At 42.5% G+C, this 12466-nt stretch overlaps 1 protein-coding gene across 1 annotated transcript in view; it reads left to right on the top strand.

Annotated features, from left to right (window-relative positions):
• LOC117530533 (formin-2-like) overlaps positions 1-12466 on the top strand; it is a 116112-nt gene that overhangs the window by 51346 nt on the left and 52300 nt on the right. Inside the window, 2 exon segments of the mRNA XM_034193425.1 lie at positions 188-279; positions 6509-6638. Of these exon segments, the coding sequence (XP_034049316.1) occupies positions 188-279; positions 6509-6638 (222 nt within the window).

Raw genomic sequence — 12466 nt, 5'->3', positions numbered from 1 at the left:
AAGTCCAAGCTGGGACATTGTCTCTGAGTTTTGACAAGTTTTTAAATGACACTGGTTGGTCATCAGTCTACCACAGGATCACGCAAAAGGCAAAGGAATTTCTATATTGATGTTAAATATATAAACTGATCTGTTGGAGGGAGGTTTTGGGACACGCTTACAATCATGTGCTCTGTCATTTCGACAGAGGGCCCAACAGGATGAACTGGAGAAAATTGAAAAGCACATCAAGTCGTCTAAAGAGAAGGAAAACACCAAACCTCTGGATAAACCTGAACAGTGAGTGTGATTTCCACTCTGCAAGTTCAATCATCATGTAACGTACTAATTTAAACTTGGAAAGGTAGAACAAGTTGCAGAAATTTTTTATTTTTTTTATTTTTTATTTTTTAGGAAAACTACAAAAGTAGCTCAGTAAAATGTATGATGAAGTCATGATGTAAAGCTTACAGAATTTATTCACCCATCTCATCCATTGTACAGAGAATTTGAACGGTTACCTTCAGGGACATCGCCAAATGCAAACAGAAATATCACCAAGAAACATTTGTACCAAGTGCTGAGTTTTAAGTGAAGTGAGGTTCTGGTCCCAGGGCCCTCATTTATCAAACTGCATAGAAAACTTTCTAAATGCTCTCATACAAACAAAATTTAGTATGTAAGTACAAAAAAAAAAAAAAAAAAAATCTGTTTATTAAATAGGTGCAGAATGTTCCTACCCACGTCAGTATTATCTGTTGATAAATCCCAAGCATTCTCAAGCATGTGCTCATGCACCTTCATGGTCATTTGCCATCAGAAATGCCATCAATTAACCATATATGGTAACAAAACATCCTTTTGTTGCTGGTGTTCCTCACAGATCTGAGACAACAAAAATAAATGCAGCGAATGGCAACAGATCGTGTCATGGCCCGAAACTTGCAGATTTTTGTGCATCATGTCTTCTTTTCAGATAACTCCTCGCTCACTACATTTCAGCATCTGATCACTCTGACTTGTTTTGCAGTGAGCCGGGTCGGACTGAAAGTCAACTCACTCTAAGAACAGCCAAGTGGTTTCACGCTTCTCATTTTTCTCTCATGTGCAGCAGAGTTAATTGATGCCCCAGATCCATTACACCGTTCCTCCGTGCAGTCAGCTTGTTTACAATTCTCATTACGTGGTTATTCAGTGGAGAGGGACCTCTGGTCATAATTGGCTGTAGTTGGATCTAATAAGAGCACACCCTTAAAAGATGCTGTATTCTCATCTGTACCTGTCTGACCTGAATTGTCTGCCAGACTGTTGTCACTCCTTCCACTTTCTAGCACTTCCTCAGGGAGTGTATTATTCTTTATGCCAGAACCATTTTGACCGTTGTGTTTTTGGATTACTGGCTTTGACCACTGATTTTGGGCACAGAAAGACTATTATCATTGGATGTTAATGAAAGAACTGTTTTGTAATTGCTTTCTGTTGCTGTCTGTCTGTGAGTCATTTTCAATTTATTTTCATTTATATATCGCCAAATTACAACAAAATTGCCTCAAGGCGCTTCACACAAGTAAGGTCTAACCTTTCCAACCCCTAGAGCAAGCACACAGGTGACAGTGGTCCCTCTGATGATTTGAGGAAGAAACCTCAAGCAGACCAGACTCAAAGGGGTGACCCTCTGCTTGGGCCATGCTACCAACACAATTTACAAAACAATTTTCAAAACAAATATACGGGAAATTTTGCCAGTGCACAGGATGGGAGGGTTGCAGAAGTAGACACCACACCCATCTCTGGATAGAGCCGCACCTCTAACAGAGAGAAAAAGCAGAATCAGGCATCAGAAACACAACAAATACAGTATAATTTGTCAGCATTGAGCAACAACAAAAACAGAAGAAATACTAAGATGGTCACCAGCCACTAGTCCTAAGCTTCACTAAAAGACCCAGACTTCAGATAAAGTTGAGGCCGCGGCCCACTGTGTTTACAAATAAAATCAATTTAAAAGGGTAAAAAGCATACTAAGACACTATGCCAGTGTGCTAGCCATACGAAAGGGAAAATAAGTGCGTCTTAAATTTAGACTTGAAAGTTTCTACAGAATCTGACTATTTTATTGATGCAGGGAGATCATTCCACAGAACAGGGGAATGATAAGAGAAAGCTCTATGACCCACAGACTTTTTATTCACCCAAGGGACACAAAGTAGTCCCGCATCCTGAAAATGCAGAGCCCGGGCCGGTACGTAGGGTTTATTAGGTCAGCTAAGTAGGGAGGAGTCAGTCCTTGAAAAATTATATAGGCTAGTAGTAGAACCTTAAATCTGATTTCACAGGGACAGGAAGCCAGTGAAGAGATGCCAAAATGGGTGTAATGTAATGCAAACTTTCTGCTTCCTGTCAAAAGTCTGGCAGCAGCATTTTGAACCAATTGGAGAGTCCTAATGCTGGATTGTGGTAAACCTGTTGTATGGCTGGGGGGGCCTGGCTGCCTTTTTGTTTCTGTCTTTTGGTTTTCCTTCCAGGTGGCTTGCATTTGGGACTGAGTGGCTGTGTAGCTGAGGTTATCAGGACCTCACCCTGATCACCTGCGGCTCATCAGGACTCACAGCTGTGGTGCATCTATATGGATTGGAACATGGTGGCATTTAAGACTGGAGTATACAGTGTGTATTTGCCAGAGACACGACCTTGTGACCAGATGGGTGAGATCATCGTCTCGGGAGCCATCTCATCATCAGTGGATGCAGAGAACGTCCAGGGTTTGATTCACGGTCTGTGAAAGAGGAGGGGGTGAGGTCTCACGCTCATCAGCACACTTCCTGAGGTACGTTAGATTTTGTGACTAACGTTTATACAGTCAGTAAATGTGGTGTCCCTCACACCTTATTATATTGAGCTGTACGTTAGTCATGTATCGGCTTCCACTGCAGTGGAGTTTTGTGAACTGGATGTTCCATGCCTGCAGGTTGGGAAGCTGATTAGTAATTAAGCCAGGAAGTGTTTGCTGTTTATGTACACCTTTGAGTGGTCTCTCTGTGTGTAGAGTGTGGACTCACATAATGGTTCCTTCTTTCACAGACTCGGTTTGTTGCGGCCACCTGGGGGGTGTCGGCGGGGTCCTTGGGTCCGAACGGCTTCTGGCTCCGGACCGTTAGCGCTGCTGGGAGCGCACCGTATCACCACCATGCCAGACCGCACACTCTTTTGTTGTTTTGTATCACATCACTGTTATGTATTAAATTCAGTTAGCCTTTGTACCGTGCTCTGCTTATTTCATACTGGGTCCTTCAAACGCTGGTCGGTTCTCCGAGCTGCGTCCGACACATAACAAAACCAGAAAATAGAACACTGCAGTAGTCCAATCTAGAAGAGACAAATGCATGAATCAGCCTCTCAGCATCAGCCATAGAGAGAATGGGAGGAATGTTCGCTATATTTCATAGGTGGAAGAAAGCAGTCCTCATAATATCTCTAATGTGGAGGTCAAAGGACAACGTAGGATCAATAATGACCCCAAGGTTCCTCACTTTGTCAGTGTGATATATGACACACAAACCTAGGCTAAGTGTTAGCTGGTCAAATTGATGCTGATGTTTCACTGGACCAAGAGTAAAAATAGTAATTGTGCACACATTAAATCCTAATTAGGACAGGTGCAGGATAATCAAGAATAGTAGACAAAAAAAGAAAGAAAATCCGCTTTACCGATGTGTGGATTTTCTTTCTCTTTTTTGTCACTGGACCAAGAACCATCATTTCATTCTTATCAGAGTTTAAAAGTAGGAAATTGTTAGACATCCAGCTTCTCACTAATGCAAGGCAATCCTCTAAGGATTCATTTTTGATGACTGCTGATTATTATTTCTGAAGACTGCTGCTCAGTATTTTTTTTGAAGATGACTAATCCTTAATTGCCAGAGAGCTGAGAGACTGTACAGCTTATTCAGCTACTGTCACCCAACCACGCCAGTGGTGTTTTGTTTTTGTTTTGAGAGCAAAAAATAATTTTGTGGTAGACTTAGCAACGCATTTTTCATTAACTTTTCCCTTTTCTGTATTAAAGGTATTTTAGTATCACACTGAAAAGGGAGTGCTCATGTGGTTCCTGACACTAGGTGGTGACAGTTAGTCCACTCAAAGTGTTGAACCCGTAACAACCACTCACTCATGGTGTCACATATTGCTTCTTAATTTAGACATCACAAACACTTATGGAGGCAGCACGGTGGCTTAGTGGTTAGCACTATTGCCTCATAGCAAGAAGGTTGTAGGATTCCTTCCCAATTGGATTGCATCCCTGTGTGGAGTTTGCATGTCCTCCCTGTGTTTGCGTGGGTTATCTTCTGGTGCTCCGGCTTCCTCCCACATTGAATTGGGAACTTTAAATTGATCATAGGTCTGCGTGCGGGTGTGACTGTGTTTGTCTGTCTATATGTGTCCCTGTGACAGTCTAACATCCTGTCCAGAGTCTACCTTGCCTCACGCCCTATGACTACTGAGATAGGCACAAGCCCCCCATGACCCTTAATTGGAGTAAGCGGGTACAGAAAATGAATGAATGAATGAATGAATGAATGAATGAATGAATGAATGAATAAAAACACTTATGGACATCATTTTAACAAGTTTGAAGAAGCTTTAATAACTTCACCACAAGAACCAGCATACAACATTCCAACAAATAGAATAAGTAGACAATTATTTACTGCTACAGTTGTCTCAGAATCATTTGCACTCCTGTGATGTCACCATGCTGTTGTCTTCACTGAGATAAAATCTCTTCTAATTAAATTTGAGCAGTGAAAATAACATTGGCCAATGTTTAGTATAAAACTGCAACAGGGAAACTATTTGTTCCAGGCCTTGTAGTAGCAGGCAGAGATTGAGATGCTTGTTGATGTATGTGGATGAGGTTGTATGCTGTGATATCAGCAAAGTTTTCTCACTGCAGTTTCCCTGTTCTACCTTTAGTTGCTGTGTGTATGCATGGTCAGGGCTGCACATATATTTATACACTTATGTAGTTATAAGTACAAGTTGGTAAATTTTACATTTTCCAGACAAATGTTTATACAGTTGAAGCACAAGTCTCGATCCCACATTATTCTCCATCTACATGTTCCCCCTGGGCCACATCATCAGCAGGCATGGAGTTGCCTTTCATTTCTATGCTGATGATACTCAGCTCTATGTCAGGTTGGACACTACATTGCCCTCACTTTCATTAACTGCTCTTACGGCCTGCTTAGAGGAGACAGGGGCGTGGATGAATGACAATTTTCTTCAGCTTAACGGGAATAAAACTGAAGGTGTGCTCATTGGGACCCCTTACCAACTTCGGTCCTTGCCTCTCACTGTTTTTTCATTTGCTGGCCACAACATTCCCTTAAATTCCTCTGTCACTAACCTTGGGGTACAGTTTGATCCCCACCTGTCATTTGACATCCACATCCAGCACCTCTGCAAAACTACATTCTTTCATCTCCGGAACATTGCCAAGCTCCGTCCCTTCCTTTCCTTACCCGATGCTGAGAAACTGGTCCATGCTTTTGTCTTCTCCAGGCTGGACTATTGCAATGCACTCCTCGCTGGGATACCTGGCAGGAGCCTGCAGAGACTGCAGTATATTCAGAACTGCGCTGCTAGGATCCTGACAGGGGTGCGGAGGTTCATGCACATCACACCCATCCTTAAAAACCTCCACTGGCTCCCTGTTAGGTTCAGGATTGAATATAAGATCTGTCTCCTGACCTATCAGTGTGTCTATGGCAGCACTCCGGTGTACCTTAAAGATCTGATCAGTCCTTACAATCCATCACATCACCTTCGCTCTTCTGACAGTCACCAACTCAAAGGCCAAACTCCGCACTATGGGAGATAGGGCCTTCCAGACGGCTGCACCCCGACTGTGCAATGCTCTTCCCTACCATCTAAGACTGCCACTGTCAGCTGAAACTTTTAAAAAACACTCAAAGACATACTTGTTCTTAAAAGCTTTTTCTTAATTGTTTTTTCCCATTCTACTGTGTTTTATTGTATTTTTATGGTAGCGCCTTGAGATTTGCTTGTCAAATGTAAGGCGCTTTATAAATAAAATGTATTATTATTATTGTTATTATTAAGTCTGAGCATACGAGCAGTTGATAAATGTGTGTTCTCCTGCCTTTGCAATATGTCAGTGTGATATATGATGGTGTGAAAGTGTTCCTGTTTGCACTGTGAGTTTGGATTTAACTTATAGGAATATGTATATGATGTATGAACTGTTATTTAGATGTATTTTTGATTGTTTGCTGTTATGATGTATGACATTTTTATAACACTAAAAAAACTCAATTGTCCACAATGTGGAATTTCCAAGGTTTTTTTTTTTTGTTGTTGTTGTTTTTATCATGTTGCCACACACTGTTGAGCAGACATACAGACTGTGTATCTATATTTTCTGTGCACAGTCTGTCGCACACACACATAGTGTACACGAGAAGCACTTGTGCTGGATGCATGAAGCATTTATCTTGTGTTGTAGGTTCCTCTACCAGCTCTCCCTGATCCCCAACTTCTCTGGCAGAGTCTTCTGCATTCTTTTCCAGTCCAGCTTCTCTGAATGCACATCTTCAATACTGAAGAAACTGGACACACTGCAGAGGGTATGCAAGGTGAGTGTAACTTATTTATTCTAAGGAAAATAATACACCTGGGCCCGGTTTCATAAAGTGGTGTAATATTTTTGTCAGGCAGAAGGGGTGGCATGGTCACAAATTCAGGTGGTGGTCACAAATGCACACTCACGGATACAAGTGTTGAAGATTTCAGAAGATTTACGGTACACAAGTAGACAGTCAACGAGGCAGATACAGATGATTGGCAGACAGAGTTGAGGTCATACAACAAGCAGGGTTCAAAATCACAGGTTGGCAGAGTTCATGGGCAGAGACAAAAGCAAGGTCCAAAAAGCAAAGCGGGGTCAAACACGGGCAGGCAATCAAACAAATACTAAACAAGGCTGTGGTACGAGGCTGGAACGAAGACGTAAAGTGCAACAAACTGGCAGAGAACAAAGCAGAGAAGAGAGAAAACTGACCAACCTTTAGTCAAAAAGTGATTAATGACCCTGTCAGCCAATCAGAATCGACTACGTCACTAAGCCCCGCCCCCCTTATGACATCACAGCCAATCAGAATCGATGATGTCACTATGTCCCGCCCCTAAGTCCCGCCCCTAACCCCTCCGCTAATCCCGCACCTTATGACATCACAGCCAATCATAATCGATTACGTCACTATGTCCCACCACTAAGCCCCGCCCCCGGCTCCTCCCCTAGTTCCGCCCCAGGCTCCTCCCCTAGCCCCACCCCCAAGCTCCTCCCCTAACCCCGCCCAAGCACCGCCTCCAAGCCATACCTCCCCTCCCACCCAGGGTCTAATATTTTAATGTCATTTTATTTCATGAATTAAAGAATGATTAAAAATACCTAGATCTTTTTAATGTATTAAAGAATTAACTAATGCTGAAATAATTAAACATAAATCAGTGTCTATTATTTAATGCCCCTTTAATATTTCTTAATTCTTAAATTATTACGTTTCCTTTTCTGTTTTTTAATTCGTAAATTAAAGAAGGGAAACAAATAGCCGTCTCTCGGCTGTAAGTCTCTCCTCCCCAATCGGACCGGGAGTGACATGTTTAGCCGCCTGTTCTCCTTGAATTGCTGGCTGTCTGAGTGGTGTCCAAAAAATGAGGTGGGCTTCATAGATAATTGGCAAAGCTTCTGGGGAAAACCTGGTCTTGTAACTGTTTGTTGTGATTTGGCGCTATACAAGAAAAAAGTTGATTGATTGATTGATTGTTAGGAGAGACGGCATCCATCCCACTTTGGATGGAGCAGCTCTCATTTCTAGAAATCTGGCCAATTTTCTTAAATCCTCCAAACCGTGACTATCCAGGGTTGGGACCAGGAAGCAGAGCTGTAGTCTTACACACCTCTCTGCAGCTTCTCTCCCCCTGCCATCCCCTCATTACCCCATCCCCGTAGAGACGGTGCCTGCTCCCAGACCACCAACAACCAGCAAAAATCTATTTAAGCATAAAAATTCAAAAAGAAAAAATAATATAGCACCTTCAACTGCACCACAGACTAAAACAGTTAAATGTGGTCTATTAAACATTAGGTCTCTCTCTTCTAAGTCCCTGTTGGTAAATGATATAATAATTGATCAACATATTGATTTATTCTGCCTAACAGAAACCTGGTTACAGCAGGATGAATATGTTAGTTTAAATGAGTCAACACCCCCGAGTCACACTAACTGTCAGAATGCTCGTAGCACGGGCCGAGGAGGAGGATTAGCAGCAATCTTCCATTCCAGCTTATTAATTAATCAAAAACCCAGACAGAGCTTTAATTCATTTGAAAGCTTGTCTCTTAGTCTTGTCCATCCAAATTGGAAGTCCCAAAAACCAGTTTTATTTGTTATTATCTATCGTCCACCTGGTCGTTACTGTGAGTTTCTCTGTGAATTTTCAGACCTTTTGTCTGACTTAGTGCTTAGCTCAGATAAGATAATTATAGTGGGCGATTTTAACATCCACACAGATGCTGAGAATGACAGCCTCAACACTGCATTTAATCTATTATTAGACTCTATTGGCTTTGCTCAAAAAGTAAATGAGTCCACCCACCACTTTAATCATATCTTAGATCTTGTTCTGACTTATGGTATGGAAATAGAAGACTTAACAGTATTCCCTGAAAACTCCCTTCTGTCTGATCATTTCTTAATAACATTTACATTTACTCTGATGGACTACCCAGCAGTGGGGAATAAGTTTCATTACACTAGAAGTCTTTCAGAAAGCGCTGTAACTAGGTTTAAGGATATGATTCCTTCTTTATGTTCTCTAATGCCATATACCAACACAGTGCAGAGTAGCTACCTAAACTCTGTAAGGGAGATAGAGTATCTCGTCAATAGTTTTACATCCTCATTGAAGACAACTTTGGATGCTGTAGCTCCTCTGAAAAAGAGAGCTTTAAATCAGAAGTGCCTGACTCCGTGGTATAACTCACAAACTCGCAGCTTAAAGCAGATAACCCGTAAGTTGGAGAGGAAATGGCGTCTCACTAATTTAGAAGATCTTCACTTAGCCTGGAAAAAGAGTCTGTTGCTCTATAAAAAAGCCCTCCGTAAAGCTAGGACATCTTTCTACTCATCACTAATTGAAGAAAATAAGAACAACCCCAGGTTTCTTTTCAGCACTGTAGCCAGGCTGACAAAGAGTCAGAGCTCTATTGAGCTGAGTATTCCATTAACTTTAACTAGTAATGACTTCATGACTTTCTTTGCTAACAAAATTTTAACTATTAGAGAAAAATTACTCATAACCATCCCAAAGACGTATCGTTATCTTTGGCTGCTTTCAGTGATGCCGGTATTTGGTTAGACTCTTTCTCTCCGATTGTTCTGTCTGAGTTATTTTCATTAGTTACTTCATCCAAACCATCAACATGTTTATTAGACCCCATTCCTACCAGGCTGCTCAAGGAAGCCCTACCATTATTTAATGCTTCGATCTTAAATATGATCAATCTATCTTTGTTAGTTGGCTATGTACCACAGGCTTTTAAGGTGGCAGTAATTAAACCATTACTTAAAAAGCCATCACTTGACCCAGCTATCTTAGCTAATTATAGGCCAATCTCCAACCTTCCTTTTCTCTCAAAAATTCTTGAAAGGGTAGTTGTAAAACAGCTAACTGATCATCTGCAGAGGAATGGTCTGTTTGAAGAGTTTCAGTCAGGTTTTAGAATTCATCATAGTACAGAAACAGCATTAGTGAAGGTTACAAATGATCTTCTTATGGCCTCGGACAGTGGACTCGTCTCTGTGCTTGTTCTGTTGGACCTCAGTGCTGCCTTTGATACTGTTGACCATAAAATTTTATTACAGAGATTAGAGCATGCCATAGGTATTAAAGGCACTGCGCTGCGGTGGTTTGAATCATATTTGTCTAATAGATTACAATTTGTTCATGTAAATGGGGAATCTTCTTCACAGACTAAAGTTAATTATGGAGTTCCACAAGGTTCTGTGCTAGGACCAATTTTATTCACTTTATACATGCTTCCCTTAGGCAGTATTATTAGACGGTATTGCTTAAATTTTCATTGTTACGCAGATGATACCCAGCTTTATCTATCCATGAAGCCAGAGGACACACACCAATTAGCTAAACTGCAGGATTGTCTTACAGACATAAAGACATGGATGACCTCTAATTTCCTGCTTTTAAACTCAGATAAAACTGAAGTTATTGTACTTGGCCCCACAAATCTTAGAAACATGGTGTCTAACCAGATCCTTACTCTGGATGGCATTACCCTGACCTCTAGTAATACTGTGAGAAATCTTGGAGTCATTTTTGATCAGGATATGTCATTCAAAGCGCATATTAAACAAATATGTAGGACTGCTTTTTTGCAATATCTTTACGCAATATCTCTAAAATCAGAAAGGTCTTGTCTCAGAGTGATGCTGAAAAACTAATTCATGCATTTATTTCCTCTAGGCTGGACTATTGTAATTCATTATTATCAGGTTGTCCTAAAAGTTCCCTAAAAAGCCTTCAGTTAATTCAAAATGCTGCAGCTAGAGTACTGACGGGGACTAGAAGGAGAGAGCATATCTCACCCATATTGGCCTCTCTTCATTGGCTTCCTGTTAATTCTAGAATAGAATTTAAAATTCTTCTTCTTACTTATAAGGTTTTGAATAATCAGGTCCCATCTTATCTTAGGGACCTCGTAGTACCATATCACCCCAATAGAGCGCTTCGCTCTCAGACTGCAGGCTTACTTGTAGTTCCTAGGGTTTGTAAGAGTAGAATGGGAGGCAGAGCCTTCAGCTTTCAGGCTCCTCTCCTGTGGAACCAGCTCCCAATTCAGATCAGGGAGACAGACACCCTCTCTACTTTTAAGATTAGGCTTAAAACTTTCCTTTTTGCTAAAGCTTATAGTTAGGGCTGGATCAGGTGACCCTGAACCATCCCTTAGTTATGCTGCTATAGACGTAGACTGCTGGGGGGTTCCCATGATGCACTGTTTCTTTCTCTTTTTGCTCTGTATGCACCACTCTGCATTTAATCATTAGTGATCGATCTCTGCTCCCCTCCACAGCATGTCTTTTTCCTGGTTCTCTCCCTCAGCCCCAACCAGTCCCAGCAGAAGACTGCCCCTCCCTGAGCCTGGTTCTGCTGGAGGTTTCTTCCTGTTAAAAGGGAGTTTTTCCTTCCCACTGTAGCCAAGTGCTTGCTCACAGGGGGTCGTTTTGACCGTTGGGGTTTTACATAATTATTGTATGGCCTTGCCTTACAATATAAAGCGCCTTGGGGCAACTGTTTGTTGTGATTTGGCGCTATATAAAAAAATTGATTGATTGATTGATTGAAGTCTTTGCAGCAAGACTGTCAAATACCCACGCATAGAGCTGCTCGCGGAAACATGACCCCACGGCTGTAATACCTGTTGCAGACGCTAGCTGTGTCTGTGTGTGTGCGTGTGTGTGTGTGTGTGTGTGTGCGTGTGTGTGTGTGTGTGTGTGCTCGCGTGTGTGTGCGTGTGTGTGTGTGTGTGTGTGTGGCGGGACACCCGCTGAGCGGAGATGCTGCCCCGAGGTGATGAACCCGAACAATCAACAAAGCTCCTTCTCACTCACGCCAAATTATGTTTTCTTTTAAGATATTAGCCGATCGATCATGGTGTGCGAGCCGATCGATCATGGGGTGCGGGACACCCGCTGAGCCGAGATGCTGCCCCGAGGTGATGAACCCGGACAATCAACAAAGCTCCTTCTCACTCACGCCAAATGATGTTTTCTTTTAAGATATTAGCCAATCGATCATGGTGCGCGAGCCGATCGATCATGGTGCGCGGGACATCCGCTGAGCGGAGATGCTGCCCCGAGGTGATGAACCCGAAAAAATCAACAAACTTCGGTCTCACTCACGCCAAACGGTGTTTTTAGAGCAAAAGGTGAGGAATTACGCCCCGCGGACGAAGAAGGGTTTAAAAATCCCCTTTCCGACGACAGAGTGACATACAGCATTCACCATGGCGAGACAAACTCCGATCCTCCGCTACATCTGCAAGACCCCGGTTAACATCACCATGACAACAGAAGGCTTGCTCGCTCCAAAAAAAGGAGAGGATGTACGTCAGCCGTCTGAGCCAGCCGATACCGGAGGAAGATCTGACGTACAGCCTGGAGGGGCACGAACTTTTAACTTACACGTTCGACCCGTATTATGCCCAAGTAAGTTTCTTCACTCTGGCCGAGGGTGAGACTGCCACTGGAGGAACCCCACGGGTGGCGCTTACTTCCGCCGATTGGGGGGTCTTCTCCGCGGCAGCGGGCTCGATGATTCGCGACACAGTCAACCCTGAACCTCCAGGAGATCGGACGCCGGAAAAGAAGAAAACACGCTTCCA

Source organism: Thalassophryne amazonica, chromosome 18, assembly GCF_902500255.1.
Source record: "Thalassophryne amazonica chromosome 18, fThaAma1.1, whole genome shotgun sequence".
Taxonomy (NCBI): Eukaryota; Metazoa; Chordata; class Actinopteri; order Batrachoidiformes; family Batrachoididae; genus Thalassophryne; species Thalassophryne amazonica.
The sequence above is the reverse complement of the archived record's forward strand: the minus strand, read 5'-3'. Positions and strand labels throughout refer to the sequence as shown.